This window comes from Physeter macrocephalus, chromosome 10 (genome assembly GCF_002837175.3).
Source record: "Physeter macrocephalus isolate SW-GA chromosome 10, ASM283717v5, whole genome shotgun sequence".
In the NCBI taxonomy this organism is placed as follows: Eukaryota; Metazoa; Chordata; class Mammalia; order Artiodactyla; family Physeteridae; genus Physeter; species Physeter macrocephalus.
Window position 1 is genome coordinate 31,831,684 of NC_041223.1, and position 24,240 is coordinate 31,855,923.

General features: G+C 35.5%; 1 protein-coding gene across 3 annotated transcripts in view; it reads left to right on the top strand.

Annotated features, from left to right (window-relative positions):
* The window catches only part of MED23 (mediator complex subunit 23), a 39,021-nt gene that overhangs the window by 3,797 nt on the left and 10,984 nt on the right, over positions 1 to 24,240 (top strand). The window contains exons 3-17 of one of the 3 annotated variants that reach the window (XM_024122512.3): positions 254 to 352; positions 946 to 1,047; positions 1,477 to 1,546; positions 2,832 to 2,944; positions 4,263 to 4,358; positions 4,907 to 4,924; positions 10,000 to 10,200; positions 11,768 to 11,911; positions 14,147 to 14,292; positions 15,291 to 15,536; positions 17,775 to 17,917; positions 19,067 to 19,241; positions 20,114 to 20,277; positions 22,799 to 22,923; positions 23,966 to 24,171. In XM_024122512.3, the coding sequence (XP_023978280.1) occupies positions 254 to 352; positions 946 to 1,047; positions 1,477 to 1,546; positions 2,832 to 2,944; positions 4,263 to 4,358; positions 4,907 to 4,924; positions 10,000 to 10,200; positions 11,768 to 11,911; positions 14,147 to 14,292; positions 15,291 to 15,536; positions 17,775 to 17,917; positions 19,067 to 19,241; positions 20,114 to 20,277; positions 22,799 to 22,923; positions 23,966 to 24,171 (2,048 nt within the window). The remainder of the gene's footprint in view (positions 1 to 253; positions 353 to 945; positions 1,048 to 1,476; positions 1,547 to 2,831; positions 2,945 to 4,262; positions 4,359 to 4,906; positions 4,925 to 9,999; positions 10,201 to 11,767; positions 11,912 to 14,146; positions 14,293 to 15,290; positions 15,537 to 17,774; positions 17,918 to 19,066; positions 19,242 to 20,113; positions 20,278 to 22,798; positions 22,924 to 23,965; positions 24,172 to 24,240) is intronic. The other 2 variants (XM_055087498.1, XM_055087497.1) reach the window with 2 other exon arrangements.

Genomic DNA, 24,240 nt, shown 5'->3' on the forward strand with positions numbered 1-24,240 from the left:
TTTATTTATAAGTGACTTTCTTCGTTCATTCATATTGCAAGCCATTCTTTAGAATTCTGCTTTGGAACATGACACTTCTCTTGGGTTAATGTTAGGGGGTTGAATGTTAGCTCTGGTTCAGAAAAAATCAAAAGTGTGACCTTGAGGGTAACATTTTTTTTTTTCCAAATGTATAACCTTGAAAATTTTAGATGTTTTAACTAGCACCGGGGACGTTTTTATATTTTAACCTATGACTTTTTTTTTCTATCAGGGTGTTCGAGATCTCTTAAAAGTGATTTTGGAGAAAACCTTAACAATTCCCAATACAGTGAGCTCAGCTGTTGTACAGCAGCTTCTAGCAGCAAGAGAGGTAATTTAAACATGTCTGCAATTCATTGATCATATCCTAAAAAAAGTCTAGTTTTACATAGTTCTGTGCTTTTAAAACTTATGGTAGTTTGTAAAACGTTCCATTTCTTTACTTCTACAAAAATCGTGTTTTAAAGGTTCTATTTCACATTCATTGTATTTCAAAGGGAAATTTTATATTTTAATTAATCATGGTTTTTAACTATGAAAACAACAATATTGATATTAAAGTATTTTCAACCATTTTAAAACATCAGTCTGTGGACCACTTAAAAGATCTTTGTGCTTTGTAACTAATGTTACAAGAATTGTTAGTCTGTTGCCTTCCTATTAGAGTCTACCAATAATTGATGCATTTTCAGTGTTTCTTACTATCAGCAGTCATTTTATTATTTATTAATCTTCATTTTTAGATATTCACGTATAAACAAATTTTTTATGCTACAGTTTAAGCCCAGTGAATCCATGAAGTAATATCTCTACTCTTTAATACCATAGTTCTTGTTGTTGTTGCATTTAAAGGGCTTATCTGTGGGATAAGCCCACAGATAAGTCATAGTCAAAATAATAACATCACCCTCTTATTTTTCTTAGGTTATAGCATATATCTTGGAAAGAAATGCTTGTTTATTACCAGCATATTTTGCAGTCACAGAGATCAGGAAATTATATCCTGAGGGAAAACTTCCACACTGGGTAAATTTGATATTTTCTAAAATTTTTAATAGAAAGTTTTATTAAAAATCATTACACTAATCTGATTTTTTGTGTGCTTATTCTTTTAACAGTCACTTTATCCTTAGATAATACGTAATATGTATTTCTTTCATTTTTCTGCTGTCCTGCTGAGACAGTTTATATATTATGTGATGAAATATACATAGCTTCATCAAATAGCTAAGAACATGGTGGTATGACCTGGCTTAATTCAGGGAGAAATGTACTGGTAAGTAATTGTTTGGAAGGAAGCAAAAGAGAACTAACCTTTGAGTAATTTTATGTGCCAGGAATTGTACTAAATCTTTACATATTATCTCATTTTATGTAAATGATTCTTGTATTCAGAGCAATCTTGATTTTATTTTTATACTTATTTGTTTTCTCTTTTGTTTTGTTTTGTTTCAGTTACTTGGAAACCTGGTATCAGACTTTGTGGATACCTTCAGGCCCACAGCAAGGATCAACTCCATTTGCGGTAGGATTATAATTCAAAATATACTAAATAGTACCTGATCTTTAGTGATCTGACTGTTGAACAAAGTTGATGGATGGTATCTTATACATGTCTTGGTGACTTGTCATTTTAGTATAACTCTAGGAGCTTAATAATGTCCTTTTACTTGCTTCAGGTACTTTGTGTGTTAAGTACAGGGAAGGAAAAGCAACTGTCTGGACTGGTCTAAGCTTCAGATAGAACCATTCTAGAAGATGTGTTTCCTGGTGATTAGAGGGAACTTTTAGTAGAGCTAGTAAAGCACCATGGAATCTCTAGGCAACTGGAAGTCGCAGTAGATCTGCCCCTCGATTATCTGACTCTCTCAGCCCATTCCAATTTACACCTTTGCTCTGTATTTCATTTATTTTGTTTTCCATTTTTTCATGTTTGTTAGATTCTCAGAATTTTCTTTTACAAATAAGCACATGATTTGCAATTTTTGCAGTGCTCATATGTATTCCTGAATAACTTCTAGAAATCATGGTGGCCTCAGAACAGGCTGGAATATAGACATTATTTAGTCAATGATGAAGTTTTTAGCACTTTCTGTGAGTCAGGTGCTATTCTGGACACTGGAAGTACAAAAATAAACTAAACAGACACTAGACAGATAATTCTTAGGCTTTTAGCTTTTGTAACTGAGTAGATATTGACATCATTTAATGAATTATGGAAGGATTGAGAAGGATGATGATGAATTTAGTTTAAGTTATGTTGAACTTGAGGTACCTGTGGGACATCACAGTGACAGTATTTATCAGGCATTTGGATACATGAACTGATTGATGGTCATATACTACATCTACGGCTTCTAGGAGCATCATGTTTAAAGTTACTCAGGTTGACCCTAGATTAAGCGTCTGTAAACTTTTTCTATAAATGGTGATTTAACAAATATTTCAGGCTTTGTGGGCTATACAGTCTGCTACAACTACTCAACTCTGCCATTACAATGCAAAAGCAACAGTGTTCCAGTACAACTTTACAAAAACAGGTGGATTTTGTCCATGGATTGTAGCTTGCCGACCTCTGTCCCTGGACAAATGCAACATCTGTGAGTTTGGAAGTCCTGTACAAATTGGTCTTTAACCATCTGGGCTAAAAATAATCAAAGAAAATTCCCAAACTTCTATCTAATTAAAACATATTTTTAACCAGTGCCTGGTTCAGCATAGATATTCATTAAATAGTTGTAGAGTGAATGAAGGACCAGGCATTGCTATGTTCACATTTATTTAGAAACATTTTTTTGTAATGCATACAGGCCGTTGCAGCCTTCTGCCAGTTGTAAATAACTCAGGTGCCATTTGTAATTCATGGAAATTGGACCCTGCAACTCTCCGTTTTCCTTTGAAAGGCCTCTTGCCATATGATAAGGTATGTTGCTAAATATGATGGAACTTTTTTGATCCATCTAAGAGTCTTCATCATGGATTCTTTGATGTGTAATGCTAAGTTGTCTCTTCATAGACTGAAGAAGTAAATATTTAATGAAAGATAGTTTATGGTTTATCATATGATTTCAATATCCAAGTACAGCCTGTGGTTTATGATATTGCAGGTGTCTATGTTCCAATGGTCCACTTCTAGCAAAGCACTTCGTGTTAGAAAATTGAAGTTTTTAATTGATTCCTTGTTTTCACTTTTCCTTTACAAAGCAGGGACCAAAAATGAATTTGCAGTGTCCCTAAAATTTGAAGAGTGAGCCTCCTATTTGTTAGATTTTTTTCAAAAGGGGAGGACAAAAGTAGAGTAGAAATTTCTCAAAGGAAAAAAATCCACAAATATCCATAAAATGAAATATGTGATATAGACATAAAGCTATAATGAAATATGACAGATTTATTTTATTATCTTGGGGTTTGGAGTAGTGACAGAGCAGGGTATGGGGAGGGCAAGATAGTTTTCATGTAAATGTTTCATGTCAAAAATGACATAGACAGTGATTAGGAAACTTTTCCAAAAGTGAGGAGCGTAAAATAGTGCAACTAAAGTGACAATTCTGGGTTCTTGGCATGTTAGTCAACAAAACTTTGGAAGATGAAAAAGTGGTAAACTAAATGGAATTTGCAATCATGATAGCAGTAATAATGAAAACAGAAACTTATTGTGAACTTACTATGTGCCAGGCACTGTTTTAAGAGCTTACTTTGCAACAACTTTTATTCTTAACTATCATCTTAATATTTCCATTATCCAGTTGATGAAACTGAGACACTGAGTGGGGTAGTAACTTGACTAAAAGGCCCCCCATTTAGGAAATAGTCAAAATTTGAACTCTTATCCCGTGTGCTATCAAGTCATTTGTCCTCTCCAAATTTGGGAATGATGTTTATGTTTACACTTGTAGGAGAATGATTAGAAACTGCCTCCATTCCTCTTTGATTAGATTTCTGGGGAAAAAAATCCTTTCCCTACAGTGATGCTTAAGACTTTCACATGACTGTAGCTGAAGTCATTTCTAAGTTTTTCTCTATGACCTTGGGCAAGTCCCTTCACCTCAGTTACATCATTTATCACATGAGGGGTGGGAACAGATTAATTGTAAGCACTAAAATCCTGTGATTTTTTCCCACTAGATACTGCCTACTGTGTGAAGGTAACAAGTGCCTTTAGAGGATTTTTTGATCCCGATTTCAAATTATTTGAATTAACTTTGATCTTGAAGCAATAATTTTCTTTATTTTCTTTAAAGGATCTGTTTGAACCACAGACTGCTTTGTTGAGATATGTTTTGGAGCAGCCTTATTCCAGGGATATGGTCTGCAATATGCTAGGTTTAAATAAGCAGGTACTGTACTGTGCTGGAAACCTAGTAAATTCTGCATAGAATCTGCACTATTCTTTTCTCTTTTCTTTGCTATAGCTAACTGAGCAAAACAGTTAAGAACTATTTGGTGATTTTTTTTTTTTTAATATATGGTTTATTAAACAATGTATTGTTCTTATCATTTATATATTGCTTTAAGAATATTTAAATTAAGAAGGAGATATTTTAAAAGTTGGTTTATTTTGCATTGCTTTTTTTTCTATAAGGCCAGTTTCAAGTATACCTTTTGCCAGAGAAACCTACACATGACTTAACCATAATTTTTGACTTTTTTTGTTGTTTGGGTGTCTATTTTTATAACCCTTGGTATTTTCAGCATGGCCTCAATTGCTGATTTTTTTTTTCCTTTTTGGTATGTGTTTGTTTTTGGTGGTTTAACATGTGGGAGGGTTTGTGCTGACTCTGGGTTCCTTGAGGCTGGCCTCATAGTCACTGTTTTGTCTTTTCTTTTTTTCTTCCTTTATTTTTGTTCTGTCCTGTCTTGTCCTGCCCATCCTCCAATGCTCTAGACCTTGAACATTGCTCAGGTATGTTCACAACCTTACTGTTGTATTGTGACTAACGATACGCTGGCCGCTTTGTAGCCACTGATTCCATTTAGAGAATACATGTATGGTCGGGGCTTGAAATTGGCAGGACCATGCTGAGACCAAGGCCACTAAAATGAATTTCTTCTTGGGATATGAGAGTTGTTTTTGGTGGATTGTTTTTGTTTTTGGTTTTTGGTGTTTGTTTTTTTTTAATATATATTTTTTTTTTAATCAAATCAAGAGACAACACCTGGCACATGATAAAACCTGTCACTTTTTTGATGGGTTGTTTTTCCTTCCCACTCCATTTTACTGTTTTTCATACTTTAGGGCTAAAGCTAGCCTGGTGGAATTTTCAGAGATGGAAAGATTTGTGGTGGCCTTTATCTTTCCAGACTGTTAAAACATAAACAAATAACATCAATAAAAATACTTATGTTGCTTTGCCTAAAAACAAAAACAAATTAAAAACAAAACCAAAAAGAGAACAAAAGCACTTTAACAGAGATATGTTACTTTTAAAAGTTGGAGTGGTACGCTTTACATGGGGAAGTTTTTTTGGAAACATGGAGATTGACTAAGAAATGTCACACTCTTAGGTGACCCCACACCTGCTTGACAAACACCCTTCTTTGTCAGTCTTTGCCAGAAGTGTCCTCCTCCTGCAGTGAGTGCCTCGCAGCTGAAGTCCACCTGTGGCAGGAGGAACACGTAATGGCCAAACTTTATAAACCAAACTCTTATACAGTCCCAAGTCTGTTCCAGGACTTTTCACCTTTGAGATTTTAAGCAAAATAGTGGTTCTCATTATTTTTGTTAAAAATTTTTGAGCCCAACATATTAAAATAGACCAGCTTTTTGATTTTAAAAAGACGTTCTTGTCTAGGTTATATAAAATAGCGTTGCTGTTTGCAATACTATAGTGAAGGTTGTGCCAGTGCTTCCATTTATAAAGCCCTATTTTTAAGGACATATAGCTTGGCCATAAAACTTGCTCAGTGTTGAAACTTTGCATGCCAAACCTCACCCTAGTAGCAGTATCTCTTTTATTATTTTAAGTTTTTTCTTATGAAAAATTTACCAAGTCTCCTTGTTTGGACAAGCCTTTGTTCATGTGAAACTGAAACTGCTTCACACCACAGTATCTGACAGTTAACCGCACATCACCTGTCAATGTAACATCTTAAACACCAAGTCATTAACTCTGATCAGCTTTCACTTGAGTTAGAGGTAAGTATTCAGTGAACCTTGAAAGAATGCTTCATGCTATGTCTTAAAACTAATTTTTGCAGTGAACTTTAAGGCATACTTGACTCAGTTTCTTTTTGCAGTTTGATGAATAAATGTACCCATGGTCATTTGAGCTGCAAGTACCTTCCCCCAGATATCCTTAGCCATCCTTAGCTTTTTGCTTTTGGGGGGCAGCTCTTCTCAAACTAGAAATTGACAAAATTTAGAGAAGGGTGTTTCTGATCTGATCCTTTCAGTAACAAGTTTCAACCTAAAAAAAGTTTATGACTAAGACATAAATCCGTAAAAAATAAAGTTTATAATGGAAATGCTGACAGAACATTATTAATATTGATCTCACTGTAGTGTAACATTGTCAGAAGTTCACAATTCATCATTAATTGTTTTGGGAGAAAACTGTAGTGAGCGCACTTGTAAGATATATGCTGCATTGACTTGATATATTATTTTTACCACCTGGAGAGTAGGGTAGAAAATGAGAGCACACTGTATAAGAAGCATATGATTAAAAATAAACAAGTTATCTCATCACATCTTTTATCATTACAGAACTATATCCTGCACTATACTTTCTTGTCCTCTCTCTAGCAATGCAATAATTTACTTAAAGCTTTGAAACCTTTTAAGAGCTGTCCATATTGCATTTTCCAGTAGGAATTGGGCTATGGTATTTTATCCTAAAATTGGTTGCATTCAGAAGGTCATAAATAGCCCAGTTCTGTGACCAGCAAGGTAGTGTTCACGGTGTAAGAATCCTGTTTTGTGTATTTGCACAAGAGTTTGTATTCTTTCTACTGAATAAGAGCATTACAAAACAGATTCACTCCTCAAGCTCTTATGTGGTGGTATATGAACTCTGGCTACCCTGAGACAGTGAAGTACTAGACTGATCACTCAGTTTATCCTTAAAAGGCACCATTGAAAGTGGTATTAACTGGCATGGGACTCCAGTTCTGATTGGTAGAGAATATGATAAATGACATACAATGGGATTTTTCTTCCCAACCTGTCCTAAATAGATACTGCTTTAAAATTGATTTCTAGCACTGAAATAATGATTTTAAGTTAACTTATGCCCACCTAAGTACAATATGTTAAAATTGCACCACATAAGCAGTACCAAAACTGTTATATGAAAATGTCAGGAGCCACTTAATATAGGATATGCTTACTAAGACGGAAAGCATTATCATTTGCCATTTTAAATAGTGGTGGGAAAAAATCAGGGGCATGGGTGGGGCTTAATGTTAATGTTTCTATTAATTCCTTGTGCCTGATTTTCAGCGTTTACCAAAACTGAAAATTTAATACAAGTTTCCGATACACATTGAGCTGTTATGCAGAAATTGCATTGTTAAAATACTGAATTTAGATTCTTATTGTAAAACAGGCTTTAACTAAACATGCATATACATATGATGTAAACTAATTCAATTTGTATGCCTATATCTTGAAGACTTAAATTTATGAAAGCTTTCAGCAAGTTGTGAAGAGCCATAGACATAGCATCCATTGGCTACCAGAATTATCACACCCTGTGATTGATAATTAGCCTTTATTCACAGATCATTAAACTGATTTACAAATTTTCATTTCTTCCACTTTATAAAATAATTTATGTGGTGGAGAATCTTAATTTTAATGTAATTATCTTTTAGCAGTTGAAAACTAAAGCAAAACTTATTCTAAAGTAGTTAGTAGCACAGATCATTTTATATTCCAGACTTTTCCCTCTTTTTTTTTTGGTATTATTAAAATTGGCAAGTAAAAAAAGGAACATGCATAAGCTATCCCTAAACTTGGTTTGAGAACTATTCTTGGATTTAACCAAAAACACCTGGGAAATATAGAGTTCATTCTGATAGATGTTCTGCTACCCTCAGACTAACCAGTGCATTTGATGCCATAGAGATTCCTGACTGATTTAATTGGTAACAGAAAATCTGGGGGTAGTCTTGAGTCATGGTATATACTGAAAGCTTATCAGCTTTGACTGTAAATTTCGTAGTTGTTCTTACTTTGCCAAAATCTTAATATTTTTGGTTTTCCTCTAAATCATTAACTATATGACCATCAATCACTGCAGTCCTAAAAATATGTAGGTAGAAATCCAGTTCTCTGAAACAAATAGCTAATACTAATAAGGGAAACTCAAAAATGACCCAGGTGCTAAAAACCAATTTTGTTTAGTTTATTCTTTTTTCCTGAAGCAGACTGATGGAAGACCATCATGGATGGAGGAATAGATGACAAATTGGTTAGTTTCCAACTAGCAGCAAATTCCCATCACTGAAGAAAAATTCCTACTGGAAATTCTGGCTTTACTTCTTTTCACAAATTTTTCTGACTCTTGTATACTTTGAATGATCTCGCTCTAAATTTGTGTTGTCTGACACATTTCTTAGGTTGTTGGTGGTTGGCAGAACTAGTGAATTTCAAGCCCTGTACACAGTAGTTTTGCATGCTGATTTAAGAAATAGTTTGTAGTGTTGTCTGTTGCACTTTGCTCTGCTTCATAATGATAATTACATTTGGAGGAAAAGTACTGTAGTCCCAACTGGTGGTGTTAATATTGCTCTTCGTAAACCTGTAATGTGATTGAACTGTGATCATGGCATTGTGTTTTTGGAAAAAATATGAAACAACCATTGATGCTTACTGTTTTGGATAGATGTTTGTTGTATTTGCATGCTTTAAGAAAGTGCCGCTATATTGGAGCTTTACAAGTTTGGAGCTGGCAGAAAGCATGCAAAAGAGGGGATGCTATTCATTATGTTTTGTTTTTTTCCAAATTCGTCCCCATTTTGCATTTTTCCCCTAAATTTAAAGAAATCATATCCCTTTTTCATGGCAAAAGACTAATAATCACATCTAAAGTTTATAGGGAAAGCATCTATGTTAGTATTGTATTCATTAGAAAGGCTTCCAACTGCCTGGCTATTAAGTCATATAACATTTTATTAAAAGTATAAAAATGGCTTAAAATATGGCTTAACATATTTCTTTTGGTAAAAGTACATTTTTAAAAATCACTTTTAAAAAGCATAAATCTTTTTGCCTCTAGAAAGGGAAGTTGCATTTTCATTTTTAGTGTTTAAACTCAATTCTTTTTCTTGTTTTAGATTTTTTTAAATAGTCTAATTTAAAATTAAAGCTGCATTATGTTTGACTTCTAAGAGGGAAGAGCAGAGATTTAACTTTGAGATCAAGTTTTTTTTTTTTTTGTAGAGGAAGTTTTCCTTTCAGTATCAGATCAATACCACACATTGAAAAATAGACATCGAGTAATCTGGAAGCTATTTAAATATACCTCTGTATATAAAGTTAGTGTAAACATGTGGTGATTACTTTTAAATAAATAGATCACACACTGCTTTGTTTGCTCTCCTGTCATAGTATTTAATCCTGGAAATCCAGGGTTTTCATATTTTGAGCTAGATTGCAAAATTAATACTGTTATCCCCATTTCATTTGTCTTTTATTTATTTTTTTGTTCAAAAAATAAATAACAAAATTTTCTACTGTGTCATATTGGAACAATGCCCTTTGTCATATTGGAACAATGACGTCTATAGTAAAAGTCAAAAGTTAATGGGAAGGCTGTTTTGTGTGAGACCTGAAAAATAATTTTTTATGATACTCATCCTCTATGATAATGTAACATGATGCAGCTTTAACAGACTAAATCTAACCTTAACTTTCTAAGTTCAACTTCATTCCATGCTTCTCAGCCTCTTGTTACGATTAATGCCCATTAACTGGTAACTTCTGAAACTAACCGGGAGGCTTTTGGAATACTGTATTTAATCTCTGCCCTACAGCACAAGCAGCGCTGCCCTGTGCTGGAGGACCAGCTGGTGGATCTGGTGGTTTATGCCATGGAGCGATCGGAGACTGAGGAGAAGTTTGATGATGGGGGAACAAGCCAACTCCTCTGGCAGCATCTCTCGAGTCAGCTCATTTTCTTTGTGCTTTTCCAGTTTGCAAGTTTTCCACATATGGTCCTCTCTCTTCATCAGAAGGTAAGTACCACACCCTTTGTCAGAGCCACTTTACCTGTTGATTATTATGTTTTAGACTGGTGTGGATGTGAACAGAATTCGGAACTCTGATTTCTGTTTTGTTCAGTGCCTTTATGGTTTCTTAACTTCTCATTTTCTTGTCACCGTAAAAACTGCATTCACTTATTCATTCCACATATTCACAGTGCAAGGACCAGGAGATACAAAATGAAAAGGCACTAGTATAGTACCCTCAAAGAGCTCTTTACTGGTGGGAAGATATGGGTATAAACAATTTGATTATAATATTATAGTTCACATTATGGAAGCATGTTTCCTTGTGATAGGAATGAGAGAATAGTCCCTATTAAAGACATCAGGAATGGCTTTATCAAAGGGATCCTGAAACTATTACTTGAAAGACAAGTAGAAATTTGCCAAGAGGAAAAGATAGGAAAGTGTCCATAGCAATAAGATGGTCATTTGGAAAGGGACAGAAGTGTGTGATAACTGGAAAGAAAAATATAAAAGGGAAAGTGTCGGTGAGATGAGGAAAGCAGGAGGGTAAGACCAGACATGGAGAACTTTATATGACCCTGTGTTTGTTCTGAGTTAAATTTACTTTGGGAAGCAAATGAGGAAGGGAATGACATCATCATATTACAAGTTGGAAAAATTACTGCTAATGACCACGTGTAGGAAGACAGTGATGTAGAGATGGATGGAGCCAAAATCAGAAGCAAAGAAATTAGTAAGGGAGCTGTTGCAGTGGTCTGGGTGAGAGATGCTGAAGACCTAAACCAGGACAGAGAGGAGGAGCCAGAAACCCGGTATGGGTTTCTGGGAGGTGAATACGACTTGGTGACGATCGGTGACAGGGAGTAACAGGAATCTAGGATCACTCACTGGTTTCTACTTAGGCAGTGAATGAAAGAGTAGAACAATGAATCCAAAACAGGGAATACGAGTGGAAGAGTAAGTTGTGGAAAGGGTTGGTTTTAGGCATAAGGCTTTGGACACATTGAATGGGAATAAAATAGTGTTGTTGTACCTATAACATCTTGATAGTCTAGATTATTTTGGGGAAATTTTTTCATAAGAGTTGTTAAAATCCTTTCAACCACCACTTACCCACCACCCCTATCACCACCACTGGTTTCTCTTATAGTCTACAGGAAGCCAGGAAAAGTGTTTTTGATAACCAGTCCTTAAGGAGTAAAAGAAATATATTTAATCCTTTTTGTATAATAAAGTACTCCTTGTGTTTTGATGAAATATTTTTAGTAATATTCCCAAATTAAACTTGATTCTCATGCATACATGATCGACTTAATCATGTTTTAAAACATTTAATTTTTGATATGCATAGTTGTTTTGGAGGTCAGGGAGAAAACATATAATATTAAAATAATTTAAAAGGCTTTGCTGGGTGTGCCTTGAGTGGAGAAAAAGTAATTAGTAAGTGTAAAAGTTAGATGCTAACTTTCTGAGAACAAGGTTTCTCTCTCTCTCTTTTTTTTTCTTTAAACTTTACTGTATCTGTTTCTTTAACTGGCTGTGTAGATTTGTATTTAAACATTTTTTACAGTTAGCAGGGCGAGGACTGATTAAAGGCAGAGATCATCTGATGTGGGTTCTCTTGCAATTCATTTCTGGAAGTATTCAGAAAAATGCACTAGCTGATTTTCTCCCTGTCATGAAGCTCTTTGACCTTCTGTACCCAGAAAAAGAAGTAAGTTTTACTAAATAGTTAACAATGTGATTAGAATTATGTCTAATTTATGTTTAAGGATTTTAGTGTGATCTTGTGAAAAGAGCACTGAACTTGAAAGCTGGAAACATGGTTCTTTTCCCATTTTTTGTGATTGCTATGATCATGGGATAGACATTCAGTTTTTCTTTTTTTCTTTTTTTCTTCTGTTTTTTTAAAAAAAATTATTTATTTTAATTTTTGAATTTAATTTTATTTATTTTTTTATACAGCAGGTTCTTATTGGTTATCTGTTTTATACATATTAGTGTATATATGTCAGTCCCAATCTCCCAATTCATCCCACCACCACCACCCCGCCACTTTCCCCCCTTGGTGTCCATACGTTTGTTCTCTACATCTGTGTCTCTATTTCTGCCTTGCAAACCAGTTCATCTGTACCGTTTTTCTAGGTTCCACATGTGTGCATTAATATACGATACTTGTTTTTCTCTTTCTGACTTACTTCACTCTGTATGACAGACTCCAGGTCCATCCACCTCACTACAAATAACTCAGTTTCGTTTCCTTTTATGGCTGAGTAATATTCCATTGTATATATGTGCCACATCTTCTTTATCCATTCATCTGTCGATGGACACTTAGGTGGCTTCCATGTCCTGGCTATTGTAAATAGAGCTGCAATGAACATTTTGGTACATGACTCTTTTTGAATTATGGTTTTCTCAGGCAGTTTTTCTTGACATTAGTTTACTCCTGTATAAAGTGAAGAAATTGAACTAGATTATTTTTGAAGTTTATCTTAAATCACAGTTGAACATCTAGTATGACAAGCTCTTTTTCTACGTTCTAAAGAGGGTTACAATTTTTAAAAGCATGAAACTGTTTTAATCTGTACACATTGAATGACCATATAATATCAGTATCTGTTAATATGGTTTTTTTGGTTGTTTACCAATTGAGTGTGTCACACTAGTGTTTTATTATATAAGGTATTTGAGTAAAATATGGTATATACATTGATGATTGTCATTTTTTAGAAACATTTTATTATGGAAATTTTTAAATGCACAAAAAATGTAGAGTAAATAGAAAAAGAAACTCCTGTCCCATCACCAAGAAATATTCTTTTTTTTTTTTTTTTTTTTTGGCTGCGTTGGGTCTTCATTGCTATGCGCGGGCTTCTCATTGCAGTGGCTTCTCTTTGCTGCGGAGCACAGGCTCTAGGTGCACGGGCTTCAGTAATTGCAGCACGTGGGCTTCAGTAGTTGTGGCACATGGGCTTATTTGCTCTGCGGCATGTGGGATCTTCCCAGACCAGGGATCGAATCCGTGTCCTCTGCATTGGCAGGTGGATTCTTAACCACTGCGCCACCAGGGAAGTCCAAGAAATATTCCTATTTCATCTTCCTTCCTCATCTTTTTTATTAATGCCGGATGATTTTCAAGCAAATTCCAGACATCCATGTCATTTCACCCATCAATAAACAATATGTTTGATGCTACTCATTTAGATTGCATGTCTCTTATATGTTCTTGGAAAGCATATATGTGACTTTTAGAAACTCTGTATTCATATTTATCACACTCAGTAAGATAATGATGTGATTAATTTTTTTCATAATGATGTGTTTAATTTTTAAAGAATAAAATTTGTTTTTTTTAATAAATTTATTTTATTATTTATTTTTGGCTTCATTGGGTCTTCGTTGCTGCACGTGGGCTTTCTCTAGTTGCGGCGAGCGGGGGCTACTCTTCGTCGCGGTGCACAGGCTTCTTGTTGAGGTGGCTTCTCTTGCTGTGGAGCACGGGCTCTAGGTGTGCGGGCTTCAGTAGTTGTGGCTCACGGGCTCTAGAGCGCAGGCTCAGTAGTTGTGGCACACGGGCTTAGTTGCTCCGTGGCATGTGGGATCTTCCTGGACCAGGGCTCGAACCCGGCTCCCCTGCATTGGCAGGCGGATTCTTAACCACTGCGCCACCAGGGGAGTCCAAGAATAAAAATTTAATGATTATGAATGCTTTGTGGCAGTAGGAAAAGCTTGACTAAGCACCTGTGGATTTCTGTTATTTTCTTGGCAAGTAAAAACAATCTTGTAATAGTTTCAATATTTGATAGCTGTTAGATCTTCTGATTTGTGTTGAACAGTCAAAGGACAGTTGGAGCTAAATTATGAGATATAGCAGAAATGGATTACTAAAATATATATAATTAGTTAATTCTACTCTTTCTTATATTTAAATTGTTCTTTTTTTTAGTTTATCCCAGTTCCTGACATTAACAAACCCCAGTCAACTCATGCCTTTGCAATGACCTGCATTTGGATTCACCTCAATAGAAAAGCCCAAAATGACAACTCCAAGCTACAGATTCCAATACCTCATTCCCTAAAGCTTCACCATGAGTAAGTCGTTTATAGCTTGACAATTCATTTTTTTAATTTAATAAATAGTGGGTTGTAGACTAATATTGGGCTCAGTATTTTTCTGAAGTATGTAAATCTTCCCACATCCCCTGGAGGTAAGGGTAAATATTTAATGTGTACGTTATAACTAAGGGAACCTGATCAATTGCAGCAGAAAGCAACTAGAAGATTAACCAAGCCTGTTTATATGTATGTGGAGATATATATTTATATATATATATATTTTTTTAATTTTCAGGTCTAATCTTTGCTTTTACATGTTTTACCTTAGTTAAAATACTTAATTTCCAAAACTATGTGAAAATGTTTCAAAATTGCTTAAGTACTTGGAATTTGAGCATGATCTGACTGCGATATCTTTCACTCCCTGGGCTGCCAGGATTGATTGAGCTGATCTGGCTGGCATGCTCCCTTTACATCATTTCCAAAGCTGCGATTACACAAAGAAGTTACCCTCTTTTAGATAGGACTGGGCTTCCATCAAGGGTGTTAGGAATAGCTGAACTTCTGAAAAGGACTGACTGTCACATCTCTTCATAGGAGACTGTAGGGTAGTCAGACTTCACATTTCATTTGGCTTTCATTTTATGAGGTAACCCTTAACCATTTTTTCTTAGTGACATCTGTAATGAAGGTATATTATTGTACTTAAGCAAATAGACAAGTAGAAGGCTAGTTCATGAATCTGTGAGTTATTTCTTCATTATCTGAATCTAGTGCAGTATATATAGTACATACTTAACAACCATTCAGTGTTCACTTATAATTACTTACATTCTTTCTGAAATGCTTCTCAGTCTTTTATATGGGTTAACACTATGTTTTGGGCAGAAACTGTAATACCTATAGGAATAAATATATAGTTGCAAAAATATATATATATATATAGTTGCATGAAATTAAACTTTTAGAAATGCAAATTACCTTTCCAAAAATTATTTGCATTTTTTTCTGTTTAATGGAACTTGAAATTTTAGGTTCCTACAGCAGAGTCTTAGAAATAAAAGTTTACAGATGAATGACTATAAGATAGCCCTGCTGTGTAATGCATACTCTACAAATTCAGAATGTTTTACATTACCCATGGGAGCTCTGGTAGAAACTATTTATGGAAATGGAATTATGAGGATACCTCTTCCTGGAACGAGCTGTTTGGCTTCAGGATCTATTACTCCCTTACCAATGAACCTCCTGGATTCACTGACAGTTCATGCCAAAATGAGGTATGTTCTTTCTTTTTTTCTTTTTTTTTTTTTTAATTAATAACCAAATTTTTATGAACTATTACTACAAAGAACTTCAGAAAGAGGGAAGATAAAAGTTTAGTGATCTTTTAGTAAACATTTTTAGCGTAACAGTCTTTGTGACAAGATATTTTTTAAAAATCAAGCTCATAAATACTGTTGCTCTGTATTCTACTGGTGTACACTAAAAATAGGATAATAAATGGAAATACATGTTCTTATAGCATTTCCACAGGAAATGTTCATATTTTTCACGACATTCTAAATCATTTAGCAGTTACATATGCTACATTAACTAAAACACAAGTATTCTTTATTGCACATTTCAAAGTTGTAAGGAAGCTCTAGCTTACAAGGTGATTTTTATTTTGGGGTGGGGGGAAATGATATTTTCTAACTGTTTGGCTCAAAAATGCACACTGCCAGGGCAGCTTAGTTCTAAAAACAAACCTTTTAAAATCAACTTTTGGATTTTGAAGCCAGTGAAAATCCTCTACTGTCATGAACAGTGCGCAGTCCACTTTCTCTCAGACTAAATGTCCGAGGTCAGTTATGGGCTCTGTTTGAAAGCCCGCGAACAACCCTGGCTAGTGCTCTGAGAGGCAGGCGGGGGCTCACCTCTGGAGCCAGAAGCCAGTCCTATGTCAGGGAATTGATATCAGTGCAACAGAGACTTGATTTCATGATTATGTGTGTATATTTTATGGTCAGGTATATTTTTAAAAACCTTTAGGTTTATTTTATTACAAAAATGGTATTGTTTATTATAGGAATTCTAGAATATACAAATAAACCCAAAGAAAATGAAAATAATTGCTATTATCCCTCCATAAGAAATAAGCATTGTAAAATTATATTTATATATATGTATTGAGTCTTTTTTCTATGTATAAATATATGAATTTATAGGGGGTATTTTTGTTTTTTCAAAATGTGTTCTTAACTACAGTACTATTTTATAACCGCCTTTTTCTCATATAATCTATTAAACACCTGGTTTGTTTTTTTTTTTAATTAAACATGTTTTTAGATCTAGTGCTCTTCAGGAACATCTGTTTTAATTGCTACAAAGAAGTCTTTTGTGTGTCTATGTATGATTCTTTAGTCAGTTCCACGTAGTTGGATACTGAGATTGCAGTGTCTCAGTGTTATAAAGATGGCTATGAAGATTATCTTTCTGGCTGTGTTTGCACCTTTCTGGCTGTCTTTGCACCTATCCATAATTCCATTTTTATTAAATAATTTGCTGGAAGTAGAATTGCTGAGTCCAGGGATGCAAAAACTGTAATATCTTTCCTATGTTGACTATACATAAGAGTGCCTTTAGAATTGACATTTATGGTTTCTAAAAGACGGAAAGGGCTCTATTGGGTGTGATTCTAGAACCTCAAGTGCCCATAGGAGCCAAGCTGATAACGTAAGTGCGTGATGCCTGCCTGGGGCTGCGTGAAGGCGAGTCAGGTAATAGTGTGCATGGAAGCCTGTGTGTATAGAGGGGTTGAGGCTGACTGGAGCGTAAGGGGCTCAACTTACGGTGCTGCCACTTGTGCTAATTTCTGCAGTGTAAGAATGAACATTAGTGTAGGTAGTTCTTGTTTTTTTTGGAAAGGGCTTTTATTTCTAGACTCTCAACCATTAAGTGTTGGCTCAAACTTCAAACACTGCATAGGTCAAAGAGAATGTATGTGTGGGCCTCCAGGTGGGGGGGTCATTGGTTCTAGAAAAAGCATTCTCTTTTTCGAATGGTTAACATTGTGCTAGAATTATATAAGCGCTTTACTGGCATATGTGACGAAATTGAGGAAAGTCCCTTTAGTACCTAACATTTGGGTCTTACCAGTGATTTAAGTAATTCTGTAACAAAAGTTAATTTCTTAAATGGTTTTAGTTACATATTTGAAAAAGAAAAACAGCCTAAAACCATTCAAGCATGTACCCAAATTGTGAGTTGGGTACATGAGTTGTACCCAAATTTTGCTTTTCCGTGAGCAGGGAGATCCTGAGGCACATTGAATGCAGCGTGGAAACTAGAATTAGTCTCAGGTTGTACAGTGCATCACTACCATGTGTCCTGTACAACCTAAATGATTAAAACAGAGCTGATTCATTTCATATAAGTTCAGATTTATACCAAGTTCTCTATAAGTAGAATAATTCCTGTGTTTATGTCAAAAATAATGACTTTTTATTTTATTTTGTGTTGTTGTTTCTCCTCAGCCTTATCCACAGCATTGCTACCAGAGTGATAAAACTTGCTCATGCAAAGTCCAGTGTGGCCTTGGCTCCAGCCCTAGTGGAAACGTACAGCCGTTTATTGGTCTATATGGAAATAGAGTCTTTGGGCATCAAAGGATTTATCAGTAAGACAGGACTTTCTGGTGTTTTTAACCATTAACGCTTCCATTCATTCAACGTATACTTTTCTAGTTGCTAGGGATATAGCAGTGTACAGAAGTCACTGCCATCATAGAGATTACCTGCTAAATGAGGAAGACAGACAAAAAATGTAAATAATCGAAATATGGAATATGTCAGGTGATAAACCTTACAGAGAAAAATAAAACAAAAAAGAGGGATAGACCCTCACAGAGGGTCAAGGGAGTGGGATGCATGTTTTAAAGTAAAGTTATGGTTAAAAGGGGGGGGGGGCGTGTAATTGTGCTAGGTGCTTGGGATGCAGTGAGCAGGACAGACATGATGCCTGTACTCATATAGAAACCCACGGTCCCATTTGCCTCTCTTTCTGGTTTGCCCGGGACAGCAATGAGTACCAAGTCTGACTGGCAATAGGCAGGGGGTGTTGCTGCATTGCAGAAGACATTGTACGATGTCTGTTGGTTGTTATGCAGTTCTAAATAGTAGATATTTTCTAATATGGAAGTGTTTTTCTGATTTGAGGTAATTTTAACTTTTTACTAATACAGTATCATTTTAACCATGGTTACTCTTTTTTCCAGATAATTGAAAGTCAAATTAAAGTTTATTAGCAGGGAGGAGGGGGTGTGATACAATTTGTGTATTAGAAAGTGATCCTCATGCTTCAAAAGGTTGGGAACAGTAACTTTATAAAAGTAACTTAAAAGATAACCAAATAAAAATAAATAAAGAAGTGAGGAAGGTTAGAGTAATTTTTTTCCATATCCTGGCTCTTATTTTACCTTTCCAGATGAACTTGAGTATCATTTGTCAAATTCCAGAAAAATAAAAGCAAAGTTGGCATCGTTGGGTTGGCCAGAAAGTTTGTTTTGTAACAGAAGAACTCGAACGAACTTTTTGGCCAACCCAAAAATAAGGATCTGGATTTTCTTCCTTAAAATTAAAGTACAAATTATGGAGAAAATTTGGAAAATATATGTGTATATATGTGTGCATGTGTATCTGTATGTTTGTATGTGTGTGTGTTCATGATCAGAATCTTTGCATGGATTTTACTCAGTGTGACTTTTCTTCAGATATCTTTTAATACATAGCTTTTACTGATTGGTGCCTTAAATTGTCTTGTTCTCAAGGTCAGCTTCTGCCAACTGTTTTCAAGTCTCATGCCTGGGGAATCTTGCACACGCTTCTTGAGATGTTCAGCTACCGGATGCACCACATTCAGCCTCATTACAGAGTTCAGCTCCTGAGTCATCTTCATACTTTGGCTGCAGTTGCACAAACAAACCAGAACCAGCTCCATCTCTGGTGAGCTCATTGGAGACTGTCTTTTCTTGGGTGTATTAGAAACTTTGTTGGAGATGGGGAACATTACCTTTTTATTCACTGTCAGGGCTTCTGGAGTGTTTTATTTCCAGTATAGAAGAAGTCCAGCTTTTTAAATAGAAACCTAGTAAGATAGTTGAATTATTGCCTAGGGATCTTTGGACTGAGAACAAGTACTTCCAAGACCTTTGACATTGTATTCTAACTTAGCCCTTTAGAATACTGGATTCAAATATACTTCAGATTATGGTTAAAGGATCATGTCATTTTGATTTTCTCTAAGTGAAATTACATTTCAAATTTTAAAAGATGTACTTTTTGAAATGCTGTGCATCCAGGTGAAATTTTTTAGTCCTGCAGGCTACAAGCTATCTTTTTCAAATGTGTAAAAAAATGTCAATTGGTTTTTGCTGTAAAATTTGGCACCTCGGGTTTTTATTTTATTTTATTTTTTTTGTGGTATGCGGGCCTTCCTCTGTTGTGGCCTCTCCCGTTACGGAGCACAGGCTTCGGATGCGCAGGCTCAGCGGCCATGGCTCGCGGGCCCAGCCGCTCCGCGGCATGTGGGATCCTCCCAGACCGGGGCGCGAACCCGGTTCCCCTGCATCGGCAGGCGGACGCGCAACCACTGCGCCACCAGGGAAGCCCTCGGGTTTTTAAAACAAATTAAGCAAAGCTCATTCTCACACAAAAGACGAGTTCATTTGTCTGTTTTTTTTAATCAAAGAAGGGAAATGTATAGTTTGCATGTTTTCCCGTTGTGATTAACCTAGAATTAGATTTAATTCTATAGTTCTGAGATTTTATCTGCAGCTTAATCTTTTAATGATTGTTTTTGTTCTCCCACTTTTCAGTGTTGAGAGCACTGCACTCAGGCTTATAACAGCATTAGGTAGCTCGGAGGTACAGCCACAGTTTACACGCTTCCTTAGCGATCCCAAAACGGTGCTTTCAGCGGAATCTGAAGAACTGAACCGCGCCTTGATATTGACCTTAGCTAGAGCAACTCACGTAACAGGTACAGTGAATATGCAGCCACCACCAACAGAACCAGATGAGTCCAAGTGTGCTTTGTCCCTCCTGGCTACTAAGGGGCAGCGGGGAGGGTAACCTACTGAAAAGATTCTTCTCACTTGTTTCCAAAAAACCAGTTGTTGTTTTGGTATCTTCACCATTTCAGTAATTAACGTAAATTCTTCTTTGTGTACTACCATTTTAACTAGGTTGAACATCAGTTTTTGGTCATCTAACATCATTTTAAAGTCATGGTTCCTGAGCTTTTTGGTCTCAGGACCACTTTATACTCTTAAAAAATAATAATAATTGAAATTCCCAAAGATTTTCTGTTATATGGATTACGTATATGATATTTACTTTGTTAGATATTAAAGTAGGAGTTTTTAAAATATTTTATTTATTTTAAAATAAGAGTAATAAACCTCTTGCATGTTAACATAAATGATGTAATTTTTATGAAAAATAAACCCTTTTGTCTCCAAAACAAAACTTTAGTGAGAAGTACCATTGTTTTACATTTTTTGCATCTTTCTTTTTTTAATAGAGCTGCTTTTATTTATTTGTTTGTTTGTTTGTTTATTCATTCATTCATTTATGGCTGCATTCGGTCTTTGTTGCCGTGCGCGGGCTTTCTCTAGTTGCGGTGAGCAGGGGCTACTCTTCGTTGCAGTGCGCGGCCCTCATTGCGGTGGCTTCTCTTGTTGCAGAGCACAGACTCCAGGCGCGCCAGGCTTCAGTAGTTGTGGCATGTGGGCTCAGTAGTTGTGGCTTGTGGGCTCTAGAGCGCAGGCTCAGTAGTTGTGGCACACAAGCTTAGTTGCTCCGTGGCATGTGGGATCCTTCCAGACCAGGACTCAAACCCGTGTCCCCTGCATTGGCAGGCAGATGCTTAACCAGTGTGCCACCAGGGAAGCCCTTTGCATCTTTCTTTAATGTCTGATGTAAAGGAACATTGCTGGATTCTCATATTTGCTTCTACATCTCATCTATTGCAAGTGTTATTTTAGTAGAAGTAAGTAAAAAAGAAATGGCCTCACACAGGTAGGAGATAGAAAGGGGAAGAGTATTTTAATAGCTTTTTCAGCTAATTATGAGTATTCTTTGATGTCACACAAAATTGAAAAATTGATAGTTTTTTAAATGGAGTACAAAGACCTATCAGTGAACTCTTTGTTCTCTGTTACCTTATAACCCACTGGTCTGTTTTGTACATTTAATGGATTTTGTGTTCATTCATATTTTATAAATTCATGAGTTGGTTTTTTTTAGAAAACATTGGTTTACTGAGTTCTGTAGATAGAGCTTGTAAATATTGACACATTTCATTATGCAGTATCAGAAAATTACATTTTTAAATCTCACTACAGATTTCATTAGAAAAATTCTTTAAGTTTTGGAAAACTGTTAGGCTTGTGGTAGTGTATATAAGTTTTCCAAAATTCTAATTTTCACTTGAAAGGTCAAATTTTATCATTGGTAAAAGATGCAGTCATTTGTTCTTCTTGAAGTGACAGATTCCCTTTGTTGATTTTCAAGAAAATGTCTGCCTAATGCCCAAATCCAGAAAACTATATGTTCTTTCAAGTAAAATTGGAATTCCATTGAAAAAAAAGAACTAATTTGACCCAGTACTCAATCGCACAAGTATTTTTCCTCAAGATAACCATCATACTTTGGTGTGTAGGTGGAATACCTTATGCGTACTTCCATTTTATCACACAGAATATTACAAATAGATGTACTTAAGGGCTGAGATACAATCTTTTTTACTACTTTATCAAGGACATTCTTAAGTGAAACTGGCACTTTTTTTTTCCTGCTAAGAGTGTTTTGTGGTGAAGATTACAGTGGCTCTTAGTATTGTTTGGTGCCGCTGTTTGATTTGTTCTGAGGGCCAGCAGTGTTACCCACCATTGCTTTCGTGCCATCAGTGCACATTTCAACACAGTAAAAAGGCCAATGATATCTTAGTATTATTGTTATTTCAATAGCATTGACCTCATCGAATCCTTGAAAGGATATTGGGGACCCACAGAGTCTACAGACCACACTTTGAGAATGGCTATTTTAAAGAAATAGTTATTGAATTTAGCAACCTCAAATACCTTTGTGTAAACTGTCTTATTTTACATAAATAAACCTCTTTGGTTTAGAGAGTTATAGTCTATAGCTGTTTCAACCACCAGAAAAGATATGTGGTACTTTATTAATTCTATTTCCTTGGCTCAGTAAAGTGCTAATACCTCATTGTCAGAGTGAACTAAATGAGCAGTCGTGGTGGGCCTGTACCAATCTTTTATCATTGGTGCTCTGTAATTTAAAAAAAAAAAAAGATACCAAATGTCTTTTGTCTTCTTTTCACTAGTTATGTTCATATTTACCAATGTGATTACTAGTTAAGTAGTGAATACACTGCAGTGAAATTCTCTGAGTGTACATACTTGTGACTTTTCTGTGAAATCATTTATGAATTGTGGCCATGATCTTTTATATCTGGGTTATATTTGTTTGCTTGTGTTTAGATTTTTTTACAGGCTCTGATTCAATTCAGGGAACTTGGTGTAAAGACATCCTTCAGACCATCATGAGTTTTACTCCTCATAACTGGGCTTCACACACTCTTAGTTGTTTTCCAGGCCCACTGCAGGTAATTTCGTCTTGAATTATATATTGAATATACAGTATATGAAATCATTCTTCCCATTTACTGTGTTATTCTAGAGAGTTTTGATGATACCCAGAGAAAATTAGCTTTTATTTCTTTTTTTGTAAATCCTTGCTATTACTTCCAGAATCTCTTGAGTTTTTCCTTGTCTTATTATAGGACTGGATATGTTTCTAAAAATTTAATTGTTATGGCTTCATCTTACTAGTTAATAGTTTTAGAATCTTGTGAGATTTAACACATTAACTGAAAAATTCTTTCTCATAGAACAGGAATGGGGAGAAATACAATGTAATGGAGCTTCACAGAATACACATCATGTACATTTGACTGACTTTTTAAAATCACACAGAGAGAAAAACTATAAACTTGCCTTTTATAATATGGAGAAAGGAAAATCTCATCTGTCTTCCACTTTTGAGAGAAAATTTTAGGCATAATGAACATCTGTTTTCTGTAACTTCTAATAGGGCTGGAACAGTAGGTCTCAAACTTATCAGAATCACCTGGAGGGCTTGTTTAGCTAAAGATTGCTGGACCCCAGCTGCGGAGCTTCTGATTGAGTAGGTCTGGGATAAGGCCTGAGAATTTGCTTTTCTTACACGTCTCAGGTAATGCTGATACGGATGGTCTGGGGACCATACTCTGAGAATCACTCGGCTAGTGTAATGGATTTTCCTTATAGATATACTAAAATATGTAACCAAAGAGTACGTAAATTTTTTTCTTTTCCATTTTTTTTTTCCAAAGATGAGCAGAAGTATCAACAGATGATTGAAGAAAATTTGAAATTCAGGCTTGCTTGGAATTTCCGTTTAGAAAATCTAGGAAAGAAATCATACAGATAATCCAATCAAGCCTTTGTATTTTCCCAATATAGAAATTCAGGCCTTGATGACTGAGCTGCTTGAGGTCACCTGGAATTTATTAGTGTTAGAGTCAAGCCTGGAGCTGGTTTCTTGACTCTGTATCCATAGCCCTTTTTACTACAACCATTGAAATAAACTTCTGATCTTCCTTGTAGGCATTCTTTAAACAAAATAATGTACCTCAGGAAAGCCGTTTTAATCTGAAAAAAAACGTGGAGGAGGAATATAGGAAGTGGAAGTCAATGACAAATGAAAATGACATCATTACCCACTTTTCTGCACAGCGCTCTCCTCCTCTCTTCCTTTGTCTTCTCTGGAAAATGCTCCTGGAAACAGATCATATTAATCAGATTGGCTATAGGTAAGCCAGCAACCTAGATCTGCATTCCATTTGGCAATCCATTATACCCTACAGCAATGCAATTTATTT